Here is a 27,376-nt window from a genome sequence, read left to right on the forward strand (position 1 = left end):
TACAAGTCATACAAGAAATTTGAGTTGCATGAGCTATATCTACTATTCAAAACATCCTAAACCCCTAACATAAATGAGTATCAAAATATTCACTGAAACACTTCATTTAAACAAAGCATATATTATTTGTCCTATAATTTACATAAGATATAAACAAGCACACTAAAAAAGACTGGAAAGACAGTAAAATATAAACTATTTTATCTATAGATGGTAGTAGCTTTATAGATAAACTATATTCTCCTTTAGCTTATCTGCGGCTTAAAATTATTCTACAACAATCAGGAGTTACTTTCATGGGAAAAAAGGAGGAAGGGAGAAATTTTTCTTTTAATGCCAGCCAGATATTCAAAATTTTAGCATTCAAGCTCAGACTTTCTCATTTCCCTTAACAAAAATATTTAAATCATAAAATGCCTTGCCTCCGGGTCCTTGACATCAGCAAAGTTAACCTTCCTGGTGTGTATTCACTCATGAACAGAGTAAGCACATGGCAAGAGTGGATGGCACTCACACAAGAGGTTCTAACATTCACCTTTATGTTTGTGACTGGCGTTGAGCTGGCCTGTCCATAGGAAGAAAGAAGCCTTAAACGAACCGGTCTCCCCCGAGCCTTCTTGGCTAGGAGCAGAAGGTAAGTAGCTGTGAGGTGATCATACTGCCACTGGAGAAAAGAAAATCAAGTTGTTTAGAAGACTAAACTTGCTTTTGACATCATCTTTATTTTAAATTAATATTTTTCCCCAATGTCATGACATTCAGAGTTTAGAATTTTTTTTTTAAGCTTTACAAAGCATACAATGAAAAACAGCAATCCCCTACACCACACCCACACACAATTTCCACTCCCTAAAAGGTACCACGTTTTAACACTTTCAGTTATTTCCTCTGTATTTCTAAATCAATTGATTATACAGCTTTAAATTGTGGTTTAGTGTCAGATATTGTCTCTAGCTTTCTTAATATGGAAAAAAGAAATTAGCTCTATTTCAATTCCTTCCTTTTACCCCAACACATCTCCTTCCTGTATCCTACTATAATTTTATCACAATTTTTAGTTAAATCACATTTATGTTATTATAATCACGTAAATAGTCCTTACAACTAAATAAAGGTAATGTCCAAAATATTTAACTGGTACCCTGACATCAATCAGAACAGAGGCCAAAAGGTGAGTAGAGTCCTGGGGAACCCCTGCCATGCCAATTATTAAACTTTTTAATTATTGGATGAATGGGAGGTAAATTTTTTGAGATTTTGCATGTCTGGTAAATGACTATGCTGTTCACACACTTGATTCTGGTTTGGCTGAGTATGGAATTCTAGGTTGACAACAATTTTTACAGCTTTGAAGGCACTGTCCCATGGTCTTCTCACTTTTAGTACAGTTATCAAAAAATCAAGTCTTTCTGATTCCCAAACCTTTGTGTATGACCTTTTGCTTCCTGTCTCTAGAAAATCTGGACCTCCTTTTTCACCCCTAGTTTTCTGGAAGTTTACTAAATTAGGCTTTTGTGCAGATTTATTTTCATCCATTTTGCCAAGCCCTAGTTGCTTATACTTTCACTTCTGGAATATTTTTCCTCATACTGTTTCTTTGATGGTTCCTTCCCCTCCTCCGTTTTTTATTTTCCTGCAGCTTCTATTATGTGTATGTTGGACCTTTCTTACCCTCTCTTCTCTTTGTGCATATATTTGTCTTTAGGTTCTACCTTTGAAAGATTTCACATTAACTTCATTTTGAAATATGTCTACTGAGCTTTTCATTTCTCTGGTCATATTTTAAATCTTCAAGAGCTATCTCTTAAAATGTTCTTGTTAAGTCATCTTATTCCTATTTCGAAAAAGAAATAGCTTCTCTTATCTCAAAGAATAGTAATTATTGTTTCTTAGCCATTTTCTCCCACTCCCTGCATTATCTGATTTTTTCTGAGTATCTATACTTTTGCTTCACTCTCTCCCCGACCCCATTGTTTTGATCTTTGACTTTCATGTTAGAGGCTGTCCTCAAAGGTCTGGTGATCTCTGGTTGATATGTCTCTATTTAGAAGCAAAGAGCATACTACACAGCTAAAAGACTCTATGTGTAGTTTGGGGCAGTTCATTACCTTGGGGGCTTCTCTCTAACACAGCAGTCCCCAACCCTTCTCACCCCAGGGACTGGTTTTGCGGAAGGCAATTTTTCCCCAGATGGGGGGGTGAGGGGAGGATGGTTTCTGGATGATTCAAGGACATCACATTTATTGTGCACTTTATTTCTACTATTATTACATTGTGATACATAATGAAATAATTATACAACGCACCATAATGCAGAATCAGATTATCAGGTATTAGATTCTAATAGGTATGCAACCTAGATTCCTCACATATGCAGTTCACGGTAGACTTCACACTCCCATGAGAATCTAATGCTGCTGCTGATCTGACAGGAGGAGCTCGGGCGGTAATGCAAGCGATGGGGAGCAGCTGTAAATACAGATGAAGCTTCACTTGCTTACTCTCCAGCCCGCTGCTCACCTCCTGCTGTGTGGGCTGGTTGCTAACAGGCTGTGGACCATACCAGTCTGTGGCCCAGGGGTTGGGAAGCCCTGCTTTAAGGTTAACAGGCAGGAAGTTGAACTCCCAACCATTGGTTTAATAGGTCTCTTCTCTTGGCTTTTCTCTAGAGATGAGTCTCCCAGTATTTTCTCTTGGCTTTTCCCTAGAGATGAGTCTCCCAGTATTTTCTCTTGGCTTTTCCCTAGAGATGAGTCTCCCAGTATTTTCCCCAACCCCACTGCAGTTAGGATAAAATCCTGATCCCAGCATTCTCAGAGTTGAATAGGGAAGGGAGTTAGAGATGGTGGTTCACTGTTCAGGAAGGGGATTGTGTGTGTCAATGCATCCATTTCAGAACGGCTCATCACCCCCACCTGAGCTGCATCTGGTACAAGAGCATGTCTGGTTCAGTGTCTCTTCAGTCTTCTGCTGGAGTGGGGGAAAGGTTATCATGCAGCACAAGGTAAAGAAAGGGACCTAGCAGTCTAACTGCTCCTAACAGAGACTTCCAACCAATCTTCCTGGCTGCCAACCTGCTCACTTCCCTGACTCCAGAGGTTCCTAGGACCTCTGGTTCCTGAGCCTTTCTGGAGGTCCAGGGCCCTAACAATTTGCTTACTGCCTTTTCCCACTCCATGCACTTTGCTTTCAGTTTTCTCCAAAATGCTAGGTCAGCTGCCACTTAGCTATTTAATAACTTCTAAAATTTTATTGACATGCCTTTTATCTCCTCTTTCATTCTTTTCATTGTGAAATGTTTGCCTTTTTAGTCCTTTATTATTATTTTAGTGAGGTTTTAGGAGGTGTTGAATATAAACATGTCTGTTCAACCCTCATGAAAAACTAAACGTTTCCAAATAATGTACTCAAGACTATGAGACTCTCTGTCCTATAAAAGTGTTAAAATTTAAAACTAAATAGTATTTTATGCTATGTATCTCTCACAAAGGGGTCATGTCTCACATGTCATCTCTCACATGACCCAAAGAGGTCTACTATCACCTCTGATTTTATTAATAAGTTTTATCTGTTAACATTTTAGATAAACACAATTGTAGTATATACTTGGAAATTGACATAATGGACATATCAATCTAGTGGAAGAAGTGTAACACTGTGATAAATTATCATGGAATGTTATCTTTCATTCAGATAAGTTGGGGAGAAGAAGGATGGGAAAGGTTTCATGGAGAAGGTACTTGGAAACTGGGTGAAACTAACTCTCTACTCTCCAAAAGTTATGTTAAAGATTTTATTTATTTAACTGTTTATTCATTTATTTATTTGGCCGTGTGGCATAGCTTGTAGGATCTTAGTTCCCTGACCAGGTACTGAATTCTACACCCCAGGAATGAAGTACCAAGTCATAATCACTGGATCGCCAGATAATTCCCATGTTAAAGGTTTTTTTTTGCACTCTGATAAATGCCTTTTTGAAAGGGATGCCATAAACTGATTAGAGACAAGGTTTCAGAAATAAGTTGCCACTTGCTTGTCAACGATGGCATAACCCAGGCATTGTAAACAACACTGGGAAAATGCTGAGTTTTAGGTGGAGTTTTCTAAACATACCTCAGAGCTTAATAATCATCCTGGAAACTCTCTATTTCCCTAGGCAAAAAAAGCATCCTTTTAATAACTTTTTTGCCACAGCTACTGCATACTATTTATTATGATAATATGCACAGAGGAGTTCTGTGTTTAATAACAGATAAATCAATGCATTAGTTATGCTTTCCAGGTGATGTCAATCCTGAAGTCTAACACAACCAATGTCTCTCTTATCTTTTAAGCAGCTCCCTCTTTAGAAAGTCAAATGTCTGAGAGTAAAGCAAAAGGTTTACCTGTTATAAAGAAGGTTCTACTTCCAGGAAATGAAAAACATTTTAAAATCCCCAATTATTGTTCACGCAAACCAAATGTTAAAGGACTGCCTGGGCTGAGGACGGGCAGCTACTGGATCACAGGGTTGATAAACTGAGGAGCGGCCCAGTCTCCTTTCCCTGACCTTGCTCCTGGCGTATAGCGGTGTCGTCCTGAATTAATTCTCACAACCACACAGGATTATGAGAGACAGTGCAGGGAGAGCTCACGAAAGAGCAACTGTCCGAGAAAATCCTGAGTGCATATTTATTGAGTCTCCTTCTTGGACAAGGAAGTCATGTAGTAAGGCTTTGAAGATAAGGAAGTCTGTTCTACGTGCAGAACAACACCTGCTGAGGCTGACGTGTCAGCCAAGACATCTGTCTTAAGGGCATGAGAAAGAGCATGTAAGGAAAGGGTAAGACAGAAGTGTCCAGAAAACAGGGTCTTGAGAATGAACAACATTTATATTCCCACAATGGGGCCCTCAATCTTGAAACCTCCATCACCAGAATACATGAGAGTTTACACCACAGGGGTGAGGGGAAAGGATCTGTCTTGGTCTGGAGGTCCTTGTGCGCACATGGGACCTTCAGTGAAGTTCCCCAAACAGATAACTGGCTGCTCCACAATCCAGAGCCCCTCACAGCTGGAAGACGAGGGGGAAAGTGAGGAAAGCAATGAAGAGGAAGCTCTACCACCACTGGAGGAAATCTCAAGAGGGTTAAAACAAGATGGCTCAAAATCATGACACATGAGAGATTCTCACTTCCAATACAAAAAGCAGTTTAAGAATGCTCAGGTATATAATATATAAGTGGTAGTTCCAAAAGTTGAATGTTTGTGAATAATATTGTTTCTCTCTCTTTACACCAAGATCAGCAGCTCCATACCCAGCATGGATCACATTAAACTGATCTCTGTCCTGTCTAGCCAGCCTGAAATGCAACAGCAGAGTGCCCAAGACACCAGGAAAAAAAAAATGTTAACAAACCACGGCTGATCTCAAACCTAGTTTTCCCAAGGCTCTTTAAACTGGAAAGTACCTAGAATCAATGTGAATTCTCTGAGACTTCCCGGACCAGGATTTCTCAACTTCAACACTATTGATAATTGACCTGGGTAATTTGTGGCCAGGGCCTATTTTGTGTACTATAGGATATTTAGCAACACCCCTGGCCTCTACCCACCAAGTAATATTGGCATATACACACACCCTAGTTGTGACAACCAAAAATGTCCCTGGAGGGGCAAAATCACTCCCAGTTGAGAACCACTGACTCAGACCAATGCTTCATGATGAATCACTTGGGTTCTACTAAGATGCAGATTCTGATTCAGTAGGTCTGAGGTACACAAAGGGATGCTGCATCTCTAACAAGCACAAAGTGATGCTGCTGGTCATAGATTACACTTTGAAGAGCAAGAACCTAAAGTAGTACCTCCCAACCCCTGTCTACATACTGCAATCATCTGGGAAGCCTTTAAAAATTCTGATGCTTAGGCCACACCCCAGATCAATGAAATAATAATCTCTGGGGTTGGGATTTAGGCATCAGGATCAAAGTTCCTAGGTGATTCCAATGTTCAGCCAAGGTTTTGAAGAGGTTGTCTACTCATCTCTAGGACTAGAAAATAAGTACAAACAGGCATTTAAGAATAAGGGAAAGTACACAAGAAGAAAACTATTACTCTCCTCACACATTCTTGATTTTGTCATGCCCAGCTTTCAAGACAACTGAGATATTTAGAGAGATGTAATACCAGAAAACCATCTCTATCATGCTTTGTTATATTGTTTCATAATTCCTATTTCCATTTCAGTTTCAAGTTTGAAAATTATATGTATACACCACATAAAGGACACTATTTTAAAGACTTTTTACCCAAAGATTATTGAAGTTTTGAGTGTGTTACTTTTCAGATTCAAGTTTTAAAGTTTGTGAATCTCCTGCCAAAGTTTTTCTGCATAAAACAACAGGATACATGGGATTTGCTTTGAAATGTCTTAGCTAAAAAGGACAGATGGAGGACAGTGCTGGGATACAGATAAAACTGGCAAAATGTTAATACCTGTTAATTAAAGCTAGAAGATGAGTACATGGAAAATCATTGTTGTTATACTAGTCCCTCTATAGATATTTGAAAATTTCTATAATAACAATTGAAAAAGCAATTTCTTGAATCCAAAAGATAGCTTTCTATTAAAGATCATCCCAAAGAAAAAGTCATGATTATATGAAACTCGTCTATGTGAAAACTTCAAATTTTCACTGTAAAAGACGAAGGCCCTGGGACTTCCCTGGTGGTCCAGTGGCTAGGACTCCTGCTCCTAATGCAGGGGCCTGGGTTCAATCCCTGGTCAGGGAACTGGATCCCACATGCACAACTAAGAGTCCGCATGCTGCAACTAAGACCTGGTGTAGCCAAATAAATACTTAAAAAAAAAAGAAGGAACTGACATATCCAGCAGCAGTTCCCAATTCTTGCCATTTCCTTTCATTCCATTGAAAAAGTAAATTATCACTGTTTTCCAGATATGTTCCATTTGTCTGAAATTGTCTTTCAAAAGACTTACTGTGTCATTCAAAAGAATTCTTTTGTATCTCCTCACTGAAAAAACTTGTGGCTTAGCAAAGCTTTGGTTAGTTCTTTAAAAAAAAAATCTGCTTAAGGCCTTTACCTTTCAAGTTAGAAAGAGGAAAAAGCAAACACAACTCATAGGTGATGAAAGACACGGTAGTGAACCAGGAGGTAAGCTGGGTGCGATCCCTGCCCATCATGTCAGACTGTACTCAGAGACAGCCTCTGTTTCCAGGAGAAACTACACATAGGATCTAGTGATCAGGCATCTAAAATGGCTAAAAATGACCCAACACCAGGAATCACATGCATCTGGTTCATAAGGTTGGGGGTGATGTCATGCTAATGGGACGCTTTCAGGTGAAATGAAAACCGCTTTGTGTTCACCTCATTGCTACAGCAGAATCACACTTCTGTGTTAAAGAATTTAAAGGTGTCAGAATTGGAACTCTGAAAATTCTCTGGATTCGTTTGATCTGTTTCTTAATTTTTTTTCCCACCGTAATTCTCTTTGTTCAACCTCATTTCTAAAGAGGATATCTAGCAGATATCAGAAAAGAGTTGAAAATATACACAAACATAAAGTAAGTGCAATACAGTATTTTCACCCAGGATAAAATCTTAGGCCTGAAAAACGCTATACTATTTTTAATGTACTGATAAAAAAAAAGATGAAACAAAAGATAATACTTTCAAATTCATGCTGTATTTCTTACCAGTGAAATTAAATCCTCCATAGTTTGCCTGTTATTTCTGTGATGTACAGAAAGTTCCGTTACACAATCTTCATCAAGGTGAATAAGCTAGAAAACAAATTTTATCGATTTTATTAACATTAATAAAATATATATGGTTTTGAAACCTTTAAATTATCATAATTACGTTATAAAATCAAATGCCAACATGTAAAAACAACATGAGTTTGTCAAACTCTTAGTTAAGAATAAACATCCTCCACAATTTTTAGAGATATAAGCAGATAACAATAAGCAGTTCAAGAAGGTGATGAGCTCTCTTTCCTAGCTTTTCACGTCCCCATCATCATCTGATTGACTGCTACAATTCTGCTGTGCAGCCCAGGGACTCTATTCTCCTCCCCTACTGCAAGACAGGGATCGACATTTGCATCAAAGAGCAGCCACCTAGGCATCGAAAACTAGGGGCTGCACAAGAGACTGGGTAAAGAGTGGGTCAGACTTGTAGCATATAGTCTCCCAGGTTATGTTTGGGTTCAGCACAATCCAAGGAGCCCTTCTGATGGTGCCACAGATGCTGCACAATCGTCATTATGATGAAGGCACTGGCAAAGCACAATTGTTAAAAGGAAGATGTAATACTGCCTCCAAACATTATTTTGATTAAGGACAGAAATGATCCAAGTAGCCTGACCCCTGCAGAATGAGACCTCACCAGAGATGGGACCAGAAATAGGTTCTCAGAACCAAACAAGGATCACTGAGAATGAAAAGGCAGGTAGGGTCTGGCCTGTCCCTGCAACAGGAGTTCAGAAAATCACACAGGAAGAGAATTATAAGGAATGTAATTATAAAGTCACATTTCCAATGTAAGAATTCACTTCACAACAGCCCCAGTAAGTGAGGTTTCACTTTCTACTTAGTCTTCATCTCTAGAACAGCTGGGATGGTTAGCTTCTTCCTCCTTGCCTAAGATTTGTCTCCTTCTAATTCCTACCCACTGTGAATCGCTACAATCCAACAGCTGACAGGCTTTAGAAGTAGATGACCTTGGTTTTAATCATTATATCACAAAAGAACTGTGTGATCTTGAGCATGTTATTACACCACCCTTAGTCTCAGTTTCATCACCTGTAAAATAGAGATGGCACCTGCCATGTAACACATGCAAGCTATGTGGAATACTACACGAAGAGGCCCTCAAAAAATGGTTAATTATTTTTACTAACAGTCTTAATTTTATTTCCTCTTTGGTATAAAAGCCTTTCATAAATTTGAATATTTCTATTATCAACAACCTTTCTTCTCCAAGCATTCTCTTTTCCAGTCCCCTTAACAACTGTTTCAATGATTAACTCCTCCCAACCATTTTGGCCCTTTCTTTTGATCACATAGTTCAGGCTGTCACTGACCCTCAAGATCCAAGAGAGGTTTGCCCAGCAGAAGGCAGAGCACTATCATGACCTTCCCTTGTTCTGGACACCATAGTTGTCACAACAGACTCAAGGGAAAATCATGCTGCCACCATGAAACTACAGGGACAGTACAAACAATGACCTGTATGACTGGCTGGTACCTCACGGGCCATGGAGAATGCAGAGACCACAAAGGTTTATACTGATGGTTCTAGAAAAGTCAACCACAAAGGTTTATACTGATGGTTCTAGGAAAGTCAACCACAAAGGTTTATACTGATGGTTCTAGGAAAGTCAACAATGCTGTAAGTAAGTTTTCCTTGTGATGCTTTGACCTTAGCAGGTCCCCTAACTGTAGATTCCCACTTCAGGAAGAACTCAGACTCAGAAGCCGGGACACTTTACAACTCAGCTGGGTATCTTCTTGTTGATACCACTGCTCAAGCATGAAAGACAAGATTTCTGGGGTTCCCACCATGATCTTAAGTTACTCTCATAAAAACAAAAACCTCTCCCCCATAGCCTCTTGCTCTGTACTTTTACCACAGAGTACGTGGAGGAAAGGAAGGAAGAGTAGGAAGGAGATGTGATCTTCTTTGCTGGGCTCTTGAACTGGAAAGAATGAAAAGAGTGGGACAAGACACCAAAGTCTGAAAAATATGGTTTCTCAAGCTGGGTTTTTCAAAAAGGTTCACTACTTTAAGTACTCTGAATTCTCAGCCACACACACTCCAGTTAAACTAAGTACAAAAATGTGTACCAAAAGCCAGCCAATTATTTTGGATTATCCGTGCCTACTATATTTCCTGTTCAGTAGGGCAGAAAATGGAACTGAATATAACTTCTATTTGATACAATACTTGAGTACTACAGCTACGTGTGAAAATGATAGGAGAACATGCATACAGTTAGAGAACAGCATCTCTACCTTAAATATCCAAGTAAATCTGAATTATTTTTTATAGCTCACCCTTGATGAAAGACAATATTGAGGCAGGCAAGGGAATACTTCAAAAAGCAATAATCCCTTATGGCTCTCCTGTATATAACTCATTTGATCCCTGCAATAGCTCAGTAAGGCAGATGTAACAGATGAATGACATTACTTTTAAAGCTCTCTATAAATGACAAAACATAATCCAAACATACAGAAGAGGCTGACATTAGAATACCCACATTAGAGGTGAGAAAATGCAGACTCAGAAAAATTTATGCCATTTGCCCAAGATGGGCATTTTTCACCCTAGCTTAGGGTTCTTCCTACCACACCACAATGCCACCTTTCTGAGACTCTGTTCCAATAGCTATTCCAACAGAAACCAGACAAGTAACGCTCATCACAGAGGCTACCGCTACACAGAATACAGGACCTGAGTTTCAACTGTTGACCTGTCAGATCCATTATGTTCTGGAGCCCTTCTGTTTGGGTTAAGATCCTGGTTCTACACTTACTAGTTATTTGACCTTGGGCAAGTTATCTCATGATTCTGTGTTCAACTGCTTCATTTGCAAATGGGGACAATAACAGTACCCACTTCAGAGGGTTTGTATGAGGGTTAAATGAATTAAAAGAGTTAAAAACATAAAGCCCTTAAGGGTAGTATCCTAAGGGCTCTATTATTATACTATAGTACTATAACAGCACACTTTTCTATTACAGTAAGTATTCAATATATATGAGCAATTATTATACTAATATGTAAGGGAAATCATATACATTTTCAGAACACTCAAAACCTCAAAACTATGTATCTTACTTTATACAATGCCCCAATTTAAAATAATCTTCGTGCTGTTGAAATCAGAGATTTTCTTCATTTTGGCATCTATTCTATTGCAAACAGTAGCATATCCTCCCCTGTTAAGGATCACTGCCGAGAAGACATGCAGAGCCCTCCCACACATGGAGAAATGATGACCCCCAATGGCTGAACACAGGCATTGGCACCACACATGGTCACCATCCCACAAGGGGCACAGCATAGCTCCCCGGCCCTGCTGCCACACTGCTAGGAGAGCATACGTTCTGCTGTTTGTAGGCTCTCAGTTATTAGCATTAAGCTGCTGCTCTAATTGTGTTTGCTCAGTAGATACTAAAGATGTCTTAAAGGGTGAAAGGAAAGAGGGAGAAGAGACATTTCAGAGACTGACAATCACAGGAGAATCAGGAGGGATTTCAGATCAGGCTGTGTGGTCCTAATAGGGGACAGACTAGTGAGAAGGGGTTAAAAACAAACAGCCTATTTTTCCAAGTATTTATATTTATTGGTGTGATTCTTCTAGAAAGCAAATACCCTACAGCTGTATCAGGTCTACAATGTGGCGTGTCTCCAAACTACTCTGTTGATCCATGCACAAACTCCACATCACTGTAGACATTTCAGATTACCAAAAACATCCCCAATTATCTGACAAGGCTATTAAAACACTTCTCCTTTAAAGCATTAAAGTGTTTTTCTAACTACACACCTGTGTGAGGCTACCTTTTCTTCATATGCTTTAACCAAAACAATGTTATCAAAACAGAGTGTAGATGCAGATGAATACCCAAGTGTCTTCTATTAAGCTAGACTTTAAAGAAATTTTCAAAGACATAAAGCAGTGCCACTCTTCTCACTATATTTATTTCTTAAATAGTTATGTTTAACTTATTGATTTCCTTGTCTATGAAAAGGGGATAAGAATTGTACCAATTTTGATGCCTACGCCTTCCATACTGGCTCTGGGTTTTGCCTTGTGGCTTGCTTTGGCCAGACATTAGTAAGTACAATGAAAGCAGAGGCTTGAAAAATGCTTGAGTGTTAGGGCTTGCCCACTTTCTTGCTTCTTTTGGAATCCAGCCACCATATCAAGAAGCCCAGAGTAGCCTGTGGACACAATGTGACCCAACAAATACCCAGCATAAACAGATGGGGTTTTTTTTGGCCATGCTATGTCACATGTGGCATCTTAGTTCCTTGACCAGGGATCAAAACCATGCTTCCTGCAATAGAAGCATAGAGTCTTAACCACTGAAGCACCAGGGGAGTCCCAACAGCTGGTCTTTTGAGTGAATCTTACACAATCCAGCCATGTTAGAGTCACCAGTTGACTGCAGCCACACGAGTGACCTCAGGTAAGACCCACACAAGAACAGCCCAGCTGAGCCCCAAATTACTGATCCACAGAAAATGTAAATTATTATGGTTTTAAATCACTAAATTTGTTTTTTTTAATGTAGCAATAGTTTATTAATATACAAAATGTGGCTACCCCTTACATAAAATAAACTGTAAAGATTTACTGCGTAATACAGGGAACTATCAGTCAATATCTTATAATAGTCTATAATGGAAAATAATTTGAAATATATATATATGCATAACTGAATCACTTTGCTATATATCTAAAACTAACAATATTTTAAATTAACTATAATTTTTTCAATTACACATATTCTTTAGTAAAGCTCACATTTTTATCAAGTTCAAACTTCCATTTGTTAAAAAATATTTTTAAAACAGTAATGTAGGAATGTTTGTTAATATAATTGCTTAAACTTGCATAGCACTCTGTGTTAAAGCTTTTTCCTATATATATATTAAACCAGTTCTCGGGGTGTGGTGTGGTCTACAGACCCTGGAGGATCTCCAATCAAAACAACATAACAAAACAGACAGTGCAGAAGCAGGTGAGATCCAAGTGCCTTCATTTAAGCTAAACTTTAAAGAAACTTGCAAAGATGTAAAACAATGCTATTCTTCCCACCACATTTATTTTTTAAATAGTCTTTTTTCATAAAAATATTTATTTGTGATAAACTGTAACAGGTATAGTACTGTTACTTTTAAGTGAATCAAATAAATATTTTAATACATTAATATTAAGAGCATAAAGGGGGCCTCAGACTTAAAAGTATGAGAACCACTGCAACCTCGTAACTACTCTGGGAAGTAGACAAAGAACAGGTTTAACCTACTTTTTACAGACGAATATACAGGTTTGGAAAAGTTAAGTAACCCGCCCAAGATTCTCAGAGCACTGTTCACAATCCTGACTATGTGAGAGACACCTGGGAGTTTTTTTAAATATCTACTAATCATTGTGGGAGGGGGCACAGGCACTTTTTAAGGTCCTTGTGATTCTCATGTGCCGGCCTGGTTAGGCATCACTGTCCAAGAGATTAACAGGTGAATGTATAGTTCAGTTACAGTCTCCCAAACAGCAATCTGACAAATAAGTCTACAAAATATATTTTCTTTTATACTTAGAACACATCACTGTACATCCTAAATCCACACAAAGTTTTTTGTTTGTTTGTTTTTTAATTCTACTTACAGGAGCATTGCTTTGCCACTCAACAGGACAGTTGTAATCGTGCATGATCCAGGGGTGGTTCAAGAGATTTCTCATAGCAATCCGTTTCTTTGGGTCCACCTAGTGGCCATTGAGAGGTAGCTGGAGATTAACATTTCAAATAGAGAGCATAGAACACCTTTTTCTCCTGAGAACTCAAAATTCATCAGAACAGATGTAAACTTTTATCATCACAAAAATGCTGTCAAAGACCTTAAAATGGCCTTGGAATAAATTCTTTTAAAAAGGGAATAGAAGCAAGAGAACTATAGCAACCAACACGGCTTAGAAGATAAATGTTTAACAAACATGAACTTCATTGGTATGGACATTATTCATGAAGTTCAGTCAATCTATTGTATGATGTAATAGTCTTTTGCTGGAAAACCTATTCACAGGAAATATTCACCAATTTAATATTCAAGCAGCCACAATGCAGGGCATTCACACTGAATATGCAATCTCTACCTCTGGTGAGCTTACAATCACATAGAACAAGTTGAAAAGCATACCTTTCTTTTCCATTTGTAATTTTCAAATGTGAGGAAAGGAAAATTAATCAACACAGATTAAGTTTTGGGGAGTTTAGAAGAAAGGATGAGTGTTTTCAATCTCATTATGGAGATTTGGTGGTCTGGCCTACTTAATCAAGGTGGGTGAGCTTGAAGTAAATTTTGAATAAAAAGTAGAGATGGCTTAATAGATGGAAAACTGAAATACATAATAATGAAAAACATACTGCACTAATAAGGTACTCATATTTTCAAAGTGTTTCCTATTAATCTCATTTTATCCACATAACACTATGTAGCCGTGAGGCCAAGCTCAGAATCCCCATTTTCAGGTCAGAACCAGGTTAGGTGGCATGCCTATTGATCGGGAGGGAGGATAATTAGCCTTCAGCACTCCTATCTTTCACCTTCTGAGGTCATTACACCAAATCAGTGATTCTTAAATGTGGCCCCCCAGACCAGCAGCATCAGTGTCATCTGGGAGCTTGTTAGAAATGCAAACTCTTAGTCCTACCCCAGATCTATAGAATCAGACACTTTCCATTTGAAGCCCAGCAATCTGGGTTTTAATAAGCCCATCTGGCAATTCTGGTACATGCTAAAGTTTGTGAACCACAGCACTAGATTAAGGGCCCACTCAGTTGTACATCAGCTCATTCAAGCATTTATTCCATATCCACTATATATCTAGCATACAAAGAATGGGAGCAAGAACTCAGAAAACAGTGGAGCAAGAGCTGATTAAACTGACAATTCTCAAGAAGAGGGAAGAAAAACCAAATCACCAAAGACATATATTAGCTGTCTTTAAAAAAAAAATACAGGTCTTCCCTGGAGGTGCAGAGGTTAAAACTCCACACTTCTCCTACAGGGGATGGGGGTTCGATCCCTAATCAGGGAAGATCCCACATGCCACGTGGTATGGCCAAAAAAAAAAAAAAAATTGCATTTGCAAAGAAAGCACTAGTAGAGAATATCTGCAGAATAGATATAATGAATAGAATTTTTTAAAGGTGATGTATAAATGTAGTAGCACCACAGACATCTTAAAATCAAATAGCTGCAATAGACTTCTATTATTTAAAAATAAATAAGAAAGATTACCTGTAGCATTTGCTGAAGAAGTAGAACGCTACTGGGAGACAGCCACTTTGGAACGTCATATTGCCCTTTCTACAAAAAACAAGAAAAGCATTAAAGAGACTTAGGTTCAATCAGCCTTAACAAAAATTTCTACAGTTAACAACATGCTAGAGATTTACTTCCAAGCTTGAAGACTTCACCCAACTTTAAGACATGGCAAACATATATCTTACAGGCCTTTGGAATCTACAGTATTATTAGTGGCCAGAAGTATACACTGTAGTCAATGTTCATATTGCTAAAGCAAATTTTAGTTTATAATCCCAGAAGAATTGTCAGTTGACAAAATTAGGTCACAGAAAAGCATATTTGGTAATTGGACACAGGCTGTGGCTACAAACAGGTCACATATCATCTACGAGGCAGAATTCACTATCACTGAAGAACTGCCACTGCATAAAGCCACCCCTTTAGGGAATGGAAGAGACTCAGGAGACAAATGTTTATAACCTGTTAGACATTACAGTCACTAAGTCATCAACCAAAACAAGACTGGGGCTTGCTAAAGACTAACACATGTAGAACAGGACCTCTTCACACAGTCTGTCACACACGCCCCCTTTCCCAATTCAAAGGAAATGACAGAATCATCTCTCTTTGCAGAGAACAAACTGTTTAATGATGCTAGGACAACAGGTTAATTGCATGAGAAAATTAAGATTGAACTGTAATTCACAATATACATCAAAATTAATTCCACCCAGATTAAAGAGTTAAATGCAAATACAAAACCATGAGAATACTGAAAGCATCGGTGATTCGTTTTTAGAACCTGTCTAGACATGACAGCAATACCAAAAACTATAAAGATTAACAGATGACAAAATTAAAAGCTGACATTTCTGTACAGCAAAACACAACTAACAAAGTTAATTAACAACAAATTGAGTAGGGGAAAAGCCTTTCCACCTAAATGACAAAAGACTAACCTACTTTATCATGTAAAGAGCTCTCACAGATCACCACCAATCCTCTTCTTCCAACATTTCCCCTTCACAGCAAATGGCAACTCCTCAGGTCAGAAACCTTGGATCATGGGCTTCCTTGGGGGTCCAGTGGCTAAGACTTCATACTCCCAATGCAAGAGGCCTGGGTTCAATCCCCATCAGGGAACTAGATCCCACAGGCTGCAGTTAAGAGTTTGCACGCCACTACTAAAGATCCTGCTGGCTGCAACTAAAGAACTTCAATGCCACAGTGAAGATCAAAGATCCTGAGTGTGGCAGCTAAGACCCAGCACAGCCAAATAAATAAACAAATATTTTACAAAAACAAGAAGAAACCTTGGACCATCTTTAGTACCTCTTTCCTTCACACTTCACATCCAAACCATCAGCAAATCTACCGGTTCTCTGTTTATCCAGAAACCCCTGACTACCTGCCCCACACCTCCAGGCTCTTTCATTTGATATACTGCAAGAGGCTCCCAGCTAGTATTCCAGAGCCCTTCACTGCTCCCCACAGTCTAGTTTCTACTTATCAGCACCAATGTTCTTTCAAAACATTTGGTCAGGTCATGCCACTTCACTATCCAAAACTCTTCAAAGGCTCTCTATCTCACTCAGAATGAAATCCAAATTCCTTACTCTGGCTCCAGGCCCAACTCCTTGCTACCTCTCAAATTCACCTCCTCACTCTCTCCCTCACTCACCAAACTATGATCATGCCACAGGTCAAACACAGGCCTGCCTTAGGTCCTTTGCACACTTTGTTCCCGCCACTATTATGCTTTCCTCAATATCAGCAGAGCTTGTACCTTAACCTTCTTCAGGTCTCCCCTTAAATACCAGTGTTATCAACGAGGTCTTCCCAAACCACCCTTATAAATAGCATCCTCATGCACCATCATCTCCACCACCCTTTCAAGGCACCTTCTATACAGTCCTTATCTCCACTTGTCATACTATATATTTGTTTATTTTCTACATATTTATTTGTTTATATGTCATACTACATATTTATTTATTTTGTGTGCACACACACACCCAGCATATTCATTGTTTAAATATGTCATACTACATGTTTGTTTATAAACACACATTTATTTGTTTATAAATATGTCATACTACATATTTGTTTATACATTAGAAAATATTCTAATGTATTCTATTTACATTAGAATATAAACTCTTTAAAAAATCACAGGGATTTTGTCTGTACTGTTTACCTAGAACATTGTCTGGCCCTAACATAAAAGGTACTCAATTAATATTTGTTGAATAAATGAAGAAATAGGATAAAAGCATATATTCCAAAAGAAAATGGACAAAGAATATTCATAATTCCAAAAACAAGAGTTTTTAAATGGTCAATAAACACGATAACATGTTCAACTAATCTAGTAATAAAAAAGTAATTAATTTAAACAAAAATATGATCTAAATGGATAAACTTCAAAAAAAATTATCCAATGTTAGAGTTCAGGGGCAAGAGCACTTATATATACAATGAGTATAAACATTTCTGAAGAGTACTGTGGAAATATGTATAAAAAGCATTCAAGATCAAATATCTTTGATCCAGCAATTACACTCCTAGCAATTTATCCTAAGCAAATAATTTGGCATAAACAAGTTATTACTGTTATGAATAGTAATATTCATCACACAATTGTTTGTGATAACTATGGGGACTAAGGAACATGGTCTGAGAGAATCCAGAGGGTCCCCAAAACTAACCAAAGACAAAATTACCTGAATAAGGATCCTGAATTAGAAATCTATTACAGGTCCAGGGAGATGAGGGTGTTAGGTAGTTAGAATAGGAAAAAGTAGTCCAGAATGGTGGTGGCTAAAGGACAAAGGGAAAAGCCCGGGAAAATAGAACAAAGGAAGGTCCAAGGACGGGAGAAACAAACAGCCCTCCAGGCTAGCCCAATTTACACAGGGCAGGCTCAGGGGGAGGAGAAAAAACATTGAAAAAGAGGAGCCAAAATTGAGCCGCGCTGGCCTCTCTTCTCTTCGCATCTTTTGGGTCGGCCCACCCTCATGCCTGGAAAATCCCATGGATGGAGGAGCCTGGTGGGCTGCAGTCCATGGGGTCGCTGAGAGTCGAACACAACTGAACGACTTCACTTTCACTTTTCACTTTCATGCATTGGAGAAGGCAATGGCAACCCACTCCAGTGTTCTTGCCTGGAGAATCCCAAGGATGGGGGAGCCTGGTGGGCTGCGGTCTATGGGGTCGCACAGAGTGGGACACGACTGAAGCGACTTAGCAGCAGCAGCAGCCCTCATGCCTCGAGGATGTATTTTCCTTTGCTTGCCAAATAAAACTGAGCTGTAACACTGGTCCCTCCGTTGCTCAAATTTTTGCTGCGGTGAGACAGAACCAAGGAAATTACAAACTCCCCGGACAAGGGCAAGCGCACACACGCGCATGCATGTACGTACATGCACATGCGCGCACACACACACCCAGCAATAACTGAACCAGGCTGGAACCGTAGAGGCAGGCAGGTGGAGAAGCCATCAACTAGCAGCAGCACTGCATTCTCTGTCACAGGAACCAGTCCAGCTTAAAGGTGAGGGGAGAAATGGACAGTACAGATCACTCAGAATCTGAGACCTACATGACAGGCCGGACTTTGATTATGTTAAAGAAACAGTCAAAGTTTTAAAGAAATGTTATCAAGCAATTTATTTAAAAAGAAAAGGTGCTAATGTTAAAGCAACTCAACCTCTTACTCAGCCTCTCTGATGAGAGCAGACAGGTTGACCTACAAAGTGTTTCCTAGGAAGGGCATGAGCTTTCATTTTACAAATGACATTTAATGTTATTAAATTTTTCATTCTCCTTTATCTAAAGCACTCACTACTACCCGGAGATCCCATGCCTATTATGCCTTGCCAGGGCACCTAAACACATGCCAATGTCAGTGCTGACAGTTTGTTTCTGAACTGTAATGAGAAGCCTCTAATTCATTTTTCCTTACCACCCTTCATTCACCAAGCACTGAAGGCTCAGTGCTGCCTAGGCTCGGGCTTATCCCTGGGAAGGGGGGATTTTTAGATGCTTCAACCACCTTGCTGGGACTCAGCATCAAGTCACAAGCAGGACAGGCCGTGACTTGGCTGGCCCCACTCTCTTATCTCAGCTTTTCCTTATTCCTGCATCCAGATGTCTCTCATGATCCAAACCCTGGGTACCTGACACATTCTCTTTCTTGGCAAACTGATCGTTTGCCTGGTAGCTTAAATACCATAGCTTGCTCTTACCAGGGTCCCGTAGAAAACAGAGACAGCCTGGGGTTAGGACTCTACCATCTACTTACACTGATCAGAGTCATGATCTGAGTCTCCAATCACAACCTGCACAGCCTCAAGCGCCCTTTGTCTTGCTCACAGGTCAGAACCTCCATGTACTCCAGAGGGTCTCTGCTCATGCTGACTGGATGCAGAGCCATCTACTGCTTACTCTCTGGACACCAACTGCACAGGGTTGAACAGTGTCCCCCCAAAACTTAAGTCCACCTGAAACCTGTGAACGCACCCTTATTTGGAAAGAGGGGCTTTTGCACAAGTAATCAAGTTAAGATGTACTGGGTTAGGCTGGGCCCTAAATCCAAAATAACTGGGGGGTATTCTTATAAGAAGGGGGCACTTACATGCAGAGACACAAACACACAGGAGAGAAGGCCGCATGAAAACAGAGGCAGAGACTGGAGTGACACGCCTGTAAGCCAAGGACTGCCAAGGACTGCAAGCAAACACAAAAAGCCAGCGAGAGGCAAAAGAGGAGTTTCTCCAGATCCTTCAGAGAGACTGTGGCCTGCTGACACCTTGGTTTTAGACTTCTAGTCTCCAGAACTGAAAGAATAAATATCTGCCATTTTAAGCCACCATCTTGTAGTACTTTGTGACAACTGTAGAAAACTAACAGACCATCTCTAAGGGTTTAACTTACTTGCATTACCTCTCTCCTATCATCACCTACCCACCCAAGGACAATTCTGGTTCCAGATTCCAGCACTTTCTGGCCTGTTCCAACACACAAATAACAGTTCCTAACCAGAACTATAAATGTTATGCCATTTAATCCCAAAACTACCATCCAAAACACAAGTACTCTTAACTAAAAATAGCAGAATTCTACAGAAATCAGATATAAAAATTAATTTTCAGACCAAAGAACTGAATAACAAGAGCCACCAGGCTGATTCCAAGTTTCCCTTTGCCTCTTATTTCTCATCCCTTTGATCAACCTAACTTGAATTCATGAAGTCTCTTTTAATAGATCCCCTGTGCTGTGCTATAAGCTAGTACTTATAGAAGCAATACTATCCACAGGTAGGCAGGGAGGACAAGTGAATGAGATGTATGGTGCTTGGTGCACTGGAAACAGGCAGAGCCTGCAGTCATACTCTGTATTTGAATCCCAGTCTGCGTCTTATCTGCTCCTTGAACCTGTACAAGTTATGTCATTTTTCTGACCCTGTTTCCTAAGAGTAAGCTCTGGAGACAAACTGTCTATATCCAAATGTAGGACCTACCACTTACTAGCTGTGTGGATGGGCTATGTAACCTCGCTGTGCCTCAGTTTCCTCATCTGGAAAAGAAATACAATAATAGTATCAACTCCATAAACTGCTGCTAGCAGTCAATGATTTAATACATAAAAAGCACTTAGCACAGGGTTAGGCACAGAATTAAGAACTCAGTATCTGCTGCTGCTGCTGCTAAGTTGCTTCAGTCATGTCCCACTCTGTGCGACCCCATAGACAGAAGCCCACCAGACTCCCCCGTCCCTGGGATTCTCCAGGCAAGAACACTGGAGTGGGTTGCCATTGCCTTCTAGTTTGTACTATTAAGGCTGCCTTCACTACTATTACTACTGTTACTGTCTGTGAAACAAGTACAGTGATGCTACTTACAGGGCATTACTGTACGTGGGATTATTCCACTAAAAGGAATAAAAGAGGATGTATGGGAAAGCACTTGGCAAAGTGGCTTGCACAAGAGGCAATAAATGTTTATTCAATCTGAAATAAAAATAAGTGGGAGATAGGGCTACAAAGTGCAGAGAGATAGGGCAGACCAAAGATGGCATGGCGGCCAAAGCCATACGTGCCAGGGTGCTAAATATTCAGTACAGTAAAAACGGCTAGAGTCATTCTGAGGATGCACCTGCCCTCTCAATAGTGCTTTGCCCCATCACAGCTGCCTCAGGATCTCAGGATTACTTGGTAAGAACAAATCAGCTAGTCAAGTCCTGCTCACATCACCCACCCACTTTCCTTATTTGGACAGAACAGCTCTGTAGAACACCATCAACAAAGGAAGCACGAAGCCGGTGCCCCAGCACCGTGACCTAACATTCTCAGCTTCATCCTCTAACTGAAATGGAGTCCAGAGCTGAGTTCTGCTGCCAGGCTTACCCCAACCACTCATTTGTACACAGTACTCAAAAACACACGAAGCACTTGTATACATATTTTACCCCGTGCGGTGGGCAGGGATTACCAACCACATCACACAGGTGAGGAAACTGTGTCTCAGCCAGGGAAATCAAACACCTATTCAATGTTATAAGGCACTGGTTCTCAACCGAGGCTGATTTTGTCCCCCAGGGGACATCTGGCAGTGTCAGGAGACATTTTTGATTGTCATGATTTGGAGGCCGCTCCTGGCATCTAGTGGGTAAAGGCCAGGGATACTGCTAAACACCCCACAATGTACAGGACAGTCCCCCACTACAAAGAATTATACAGTTCAAAATGTCAGTGGTGCCAAAGTTGAGAAACACTGTGACAGAGCAATAAAGGGGCAGAGATAGTAAAGAAAGATTTAATACTCATTGTACAGTACTGTGCTGGAAAGTCTAAGGATACCTAGAAGTAGGGAGAAAGGTTCCATCTTTAACTACTGAAAGTATGTATCTATAAATGGTCAAACAACAAAGGCCTGAAAGGAACAATTTCGCTGGGGAAGAGCACCTCCACAAAAGGCCCTGTGTCAACCAAGCCTGTGCCCCTTAACCTTGGTTTATATCCAGTCTTTGGAGAATTCTTGTTTACTGAAGAGCTGACCTTGCAAATGAGAGCAAGAAACAGGTATTACAGGGTGAAACCAATTGGGAGGAAGGAAAAAAGATCTGTGTGCTAGTAAGCAAGATAATCCTGGGAATATCGGTGAGCTTGGAATTGTTCATTTTCCATACAGTACTAAGAAAGGCAGGTGATCTCTCCAACACATAATAGTCCTGGAGTCAGCTCTGTAATTCTAAAGTATTATCTCATAAAGAGATAACTTGCTCATTTCCTAAAATTATAAACCATACTTGTTAGAAAGCAATTTTACTTTCAAGCTACTCAACTTTCATTTACTAAATTAGTTATATTTCCTTAATGTTTGTGTACCCAGACCTGGAGTACAGTCATGCTTCTCTTTGAAAATGCAGTGATAGGGAATGAACAGAGATGACATTAATAAGATTAACACTCAGTCTATTAGTAACCATGCTGGAAACTGCAGTTTAGCATTTTGGTTAAAATAGTCAAAAAACACAAAAGCTAAACAAAGTCTGCCTTTTAAACAAGAGTTACATACAGTGTGTCAAATACTGCTGGGTTTTTCAATCAAACCAAGGACTGAGGGAAGTGCTATTCCCAACTGAGGAATTTTAGAACATTCTAGGCAAAGATACATACTGCATGCAAGTGATACGACACCTTAATTAGATTCAACCAGCAGACTGTATTACACTGTGACTCGGAACAATAGTTCTGAGCCAAGATTACAATAAATTTCAAAATCTATAATGTGTGAAATTAAATTCCACAATAATGCATAAAAGTCCTAATTTGAATCAATTTTCAACTTGCAAATACATGAAAAACTAAAAAATGAAATTCAGAGTAAGAGAAACAAAGAATATACAGTATTAGTAAATAATATTAATTTAAATATTAGTATTAATTTAAATATTAATTTAATATTAGTAAATAATATTAATTAGGAAGGCTAAATCTCTATTGAACAAGAATTAGATATTTTCTACTCATTGCATGGCAGAAATATTTGATTTACCCCAAATATCAAAACTTGGATCTAACATCTACTATTAGGATATAACACTTTTATGTTATCTTAAAGTAAGCCCTCTCTCCCAAAGGATTCACCCAGAATCCACTAGTGCATTCAATAAATAAATAAAAGTAGAGAACATTGAAATTTGTATGTTAGTACTAAATTTGTAGGTGTTAGATCCAAGTTTTGACTGTGTGGATCACAAAAAACTATTGAAAATTCTTAAAGAGATGGGAATATCAGACCACCTGACCTGCCTCCTGTAAAACCTGTATGCAGGTCAAGAAGCAACAGTTAGAACTGGATATGGAACAACAGACTGGTTCAAAATTGGGAAAGGAGTATGTAAAGGCTGTATATTGTCACTTTATTTATTTAACTTATATGCAGACTACATCATGTGAAACGCCAGGCTGGATGAAGCACAAGCTGGAATCAAGATTGCAGGGAGATATTTCAATAACCTCAGATATGCAGATGACACACTTATGACAGAAAGCAAAGAGGAACTGAAGAGCCTTTTGATGAAGGTGAAAGAGGAGAGCAAAAACACTGGCTTAAAATAAAACTCAACCTTCAAAAAAACTAAGACCATGGCATCTGGTCCCATCACTTCATGGCAAATAGATGGGAAACGATGGAAACAGTGACGGACTTTTACTTTCTTGGGCTCCACAATCACTGTGAATGGGGACTGCACCTATGAAATTAAAAAAGCCTGCTCCTTGGAAGAAAAGCAACGACAAACCTAGACAGAGTATTAAAAAACAGAGACATTACTTCGCCAACAAAGGTCTGTATAGTCAAAGCTATGGTTTTTCCAGTAGTCATGTACGGATGTGAGAGCTGGACAACAAAAAAGGCTTAGCACCAAAGAGTTGATACCTTCGAACTGTGGTGCTGGAGAAGACTCTTAAGAGTCCCTTGGACTGAAGGAGATTAAACCAGTCAATCCTAAAGGAAATCAACCCTGAATATTCATTGGAAGGACTGATGTTGAAGCTGAAACTGCAATACTCTGGCCACCTGATGCAAAGAGCTGACTCACTGGAAAAGACCCTGATGCTGGGAAAGATTGAGGGCAGGAGGAGAAGGGGAGGACAGAGGATGAGATGGTTGGATGGCATCACCGACTTCAATGGACATGAGTTTGAGCAAACTTTGGGAGTTGGTAAAGGACAGAGAAGCCTGGCATGCTGTAGTCCATGGGGTTGCAAAAGAGTGAGACATGACTGAGCAACTGAACAACAACTGACCCCTAACTCTTTAAGGAATTTTCTTATAGATATATGCACAATGTACAAAATGACTACTTAGAAACTACTTAAATACCCATTAATCTAGGATTGTTTAGATAAATTAAGGTTATATAATTTATCTTTAAAATTTTTTTAATTTATATTTCAGATAAATTAAAGTACATAATTTAAATTAAGGTACATAAATTAAGGCTGGTTTAGATAAAGTACAATACACTGAAATTCTATGAAGTGAATTCTATGAATATATGGAATTTAGAAATATGGTAATGATGACCCTATATGAGAGACAGCAAAAGAGACACAGATGTAAAGAACATAATTTTGGACTCTGTGGGAGAAGGCGAGGGTGGGATGATTTGAGAGAATAGCATTGAAACATGTATATTATCATATGTGAAATAGATCGCCAGCCCAGGTTCAATGCATGAGACAGGGTGCTCAGGGCTGGTGCACTGGGATGACTCTGAGAGATGGGATGGGGAGGGAGGTGGGAGGGTGGGTCAGGATGGGAAACACATGTACACCCACGGCTGATTCATGTGAATGTATGGCAAAAACCACCACAATATTGTAAAGTAATTAGCCTCCAATTAAAATTATTTTTAAAAAGAAAAAAAAATTCTATTTAAAGTTCTGACTGGGTATGAAATGGTATGATTTCCAACACATACCATTAGAAGACAAGACAGAGAACAGTGTTTGTGGTATGCTACCATCTGTATGACAAAACTGGGAAAGGGGTAGCATAAAGAGATAAAATAAAAGACTCCTTATATAGTATAATCTATAAAAAATACATAAAAATCTGATATACACTTTGTAAGGGGTTAAATAAACAACATTATGCCAATAAACTAAAAAATTTAGACAAAATAGACACATTCGTTATGCTCAAAACTGAACTCCTTATCATCCGTGCTCTACCAGGAATCTTCTCCATCTCAGTTGATGGCACTTCCAACTTTCTAGTTGCTCAGGTTACTCCCCTCATCCCATCCATCAGCAAATTACACTAGCAATACCTTCAAAAGACAACAGATTAGTCTAAACATATATCCTGACTATGGAGGTGGCTACATGAATCTCTCTGTGTTAAAATCTGTAGAATTGTTACACATAAAATTTTTGTTTTACTCTGTGTTCATTTAAAAATAATTAAAAAAAAAAAAAAAAAAAGACACCTAGAATCCAACCACTTCTCACTACCTCAATGGCTACCATCTCATCTGAAAATCACTACCACATTCCCCTCATTCATCTCCCTAGCTCTCCTCTTTGCTCCTTATAGCCTATCTCCACACAGTAGCCACTGTGGTCTTGATAAAATCTGAACAAGACCATGTCTGTTTTCTGCTCAGAACCCTCTAGCGGTTCCCTATCTCACTTAAGAGAAAAAGCCAGAATCTTTGAAAGCTACAGAGCCCAAGGCAGTTGGAGCTCCAAGCCTCTGAGACTTCGTTTCTGTGGCTCTCCTACTTTACTCCGCTTGGGTGGCACGGGCCCTCTGCTCTCCCTTGACTCCCCAGGCATCCTTCTACCTACTAGCCTTTGCTCTGCTTTCTCGACTGAAATATTCTCTGCCTGATGACCACCTGACTAACATTCTCACCTCCTTCTAACCAAACCTTGATTAAATCTCACCTCTGACTACCTTATTTAATATTTAATAATGCAACCAGGATCATGGCATCCGGTCCCATCACTTCATGGCAAATAGATGGGGAAACAATGGAAACAGTGGCTGACTTTATTTTTGGGGATTACAAAATCACTGCAGATGGTAATTGCAGCCATGAAATTAAAAGACGCTTACTCCTTGGAAGGAAAGTTCTGACCAACCTAGACAGCATATTAAAAACCAGAGACATTACTTTGTCAACAAAGGTCTGTGTAGTCAGATCAGATCAGATCAGATCAGTCGCTCAGTCGTGTCTGACTCTTTGCGACACCATGAATTGCAGCATGCCAGGCCTCCCTGTCCATCACCAACTCCCGGAGTTCACCCAGACTCACGTCCATCGAGTCAGTGATGCCATCCAGCCATCTCATCCTCTGTCGTCCCCTTTCCCTCTTGCCCCCAATCCCTCCCAGCATCAGAGTCTTTTCCAATGAGTCAACTCTTCGCATGAGGTGGCCAAAGTACTGGAGTTTCAGCTTTAGCATCATTCCTTCCAAAGAAATCCCAGGGCTGATCTCCTTCAGAATGGACTGGTTGGATCTCCTTGCAGTCCAAGGGACTCTCAAGAGTCTTCTCCAACACCACAGTTCAAAAGCATCAATTCTTTGGCGCTCAGCCTTCTTCACAGTCCAACTCTCATATCCATACATGACCAAAGGAAAAACCATAGCCTTGACTAGATGGACCTTTGTTGGCAAAGTAATGTCTCTGCTTTTGAATATGCTATCTAGGTTGGTCATTGACTTTCCTTCCAAGGAGTAAGCGTCTTTTAATTTCATGACTGCAGCCACCATCTGCAGTGTTTTGGAGCCCAGAAAAATAAAGTCTGACACTGTTTCCACTGTTTCCCCATCTATTTCCCATGACCTGATGGGACTGGATGCCATGATCTTCGTTTTCTGAATGTTGAGCTTTAAGCCAACTTTTTCACTCTCCACTTTCACTTTCATCAAGAGGCTTTTGAGTTCCTCTTCACTTTCTGCCATAAGGGTGGTGTCATCTGCATATCTAAAGTTATTGAGATTTCTCCCGGCAATCTTGATTCTAGCTTGTGTTTCTTCCAGTCCAGCATTTCTCATGATGTACTCTGCATATGTTAAATAAACAGGGTGACAATATACAGCCTTGACGTACTCCTTTTCCTATTTGGAACCAGTCTGTTGTTTCATGTCCAGTTCTAACTCTTGCTTCCTGACCTGCATACAAATTTCTCAAGAGGCAGATCAGGTGGTCTGGTATTCCCATATCTTTCGGAATTTTCCACAGTTTATTGTGATCCACACAGTCAAAGGCTTTGGCATAGTCAACAAAGCAGAAATAGA

General features: G+C 39.6%; 1 protein-coding gene across 3 annotated transcripts in view; it reads right to left on the bottom strand.

Annotated features, from left to right (window-relative positions):
• MELK (maternal embryonic leucine zipper kinase) overlaps window positions 1–27,376 on the bottom strand; it is a 72,450-nt gene that overhangs the window by 21,085 nt on the left and 23,989 nt on the right. For all 3 annotated transcript variants that reach the window (XM_010846035.1, XM_010846037.1, XM_010846038.1), the window contains exons 9-12: window positions 15,049–15,117; window positions 13,415–13,513; window positions 7,704–7,790; window positions 536–664 (exon numbers count right to left, since the gene is read on the bottom strand). In XM_010846035.1, the coding sequence (XP_010844337.1) occupies window positions 536–664; window positions 7,704–7,790; window positions 13,415–13,513; window positions 15,049–15,117 (384 nt within the window). The remainder of the gene's footprint in view (window positions 1–535; window positions 665–7,703; window positions 7,791–13,414; window positions 13,514–15,048; window positions 15,118–27,376) is intronic.

The sequence above is a fragment of the Bison bison genome, unplaced genomic scaffold (assembly GCF_000754665.1).
Source record: "Bison bison bison isolate TAMUID 2011002044 unplaced genomic scaffold, Bison_UMD1.0 scf7180017864230, whole genome shotgun sequence".
NCBI lineage: Eukaryota > Metazoa > Chordata > Mammalia > Artiodactyla > Bovidae > Bison > Bison bison.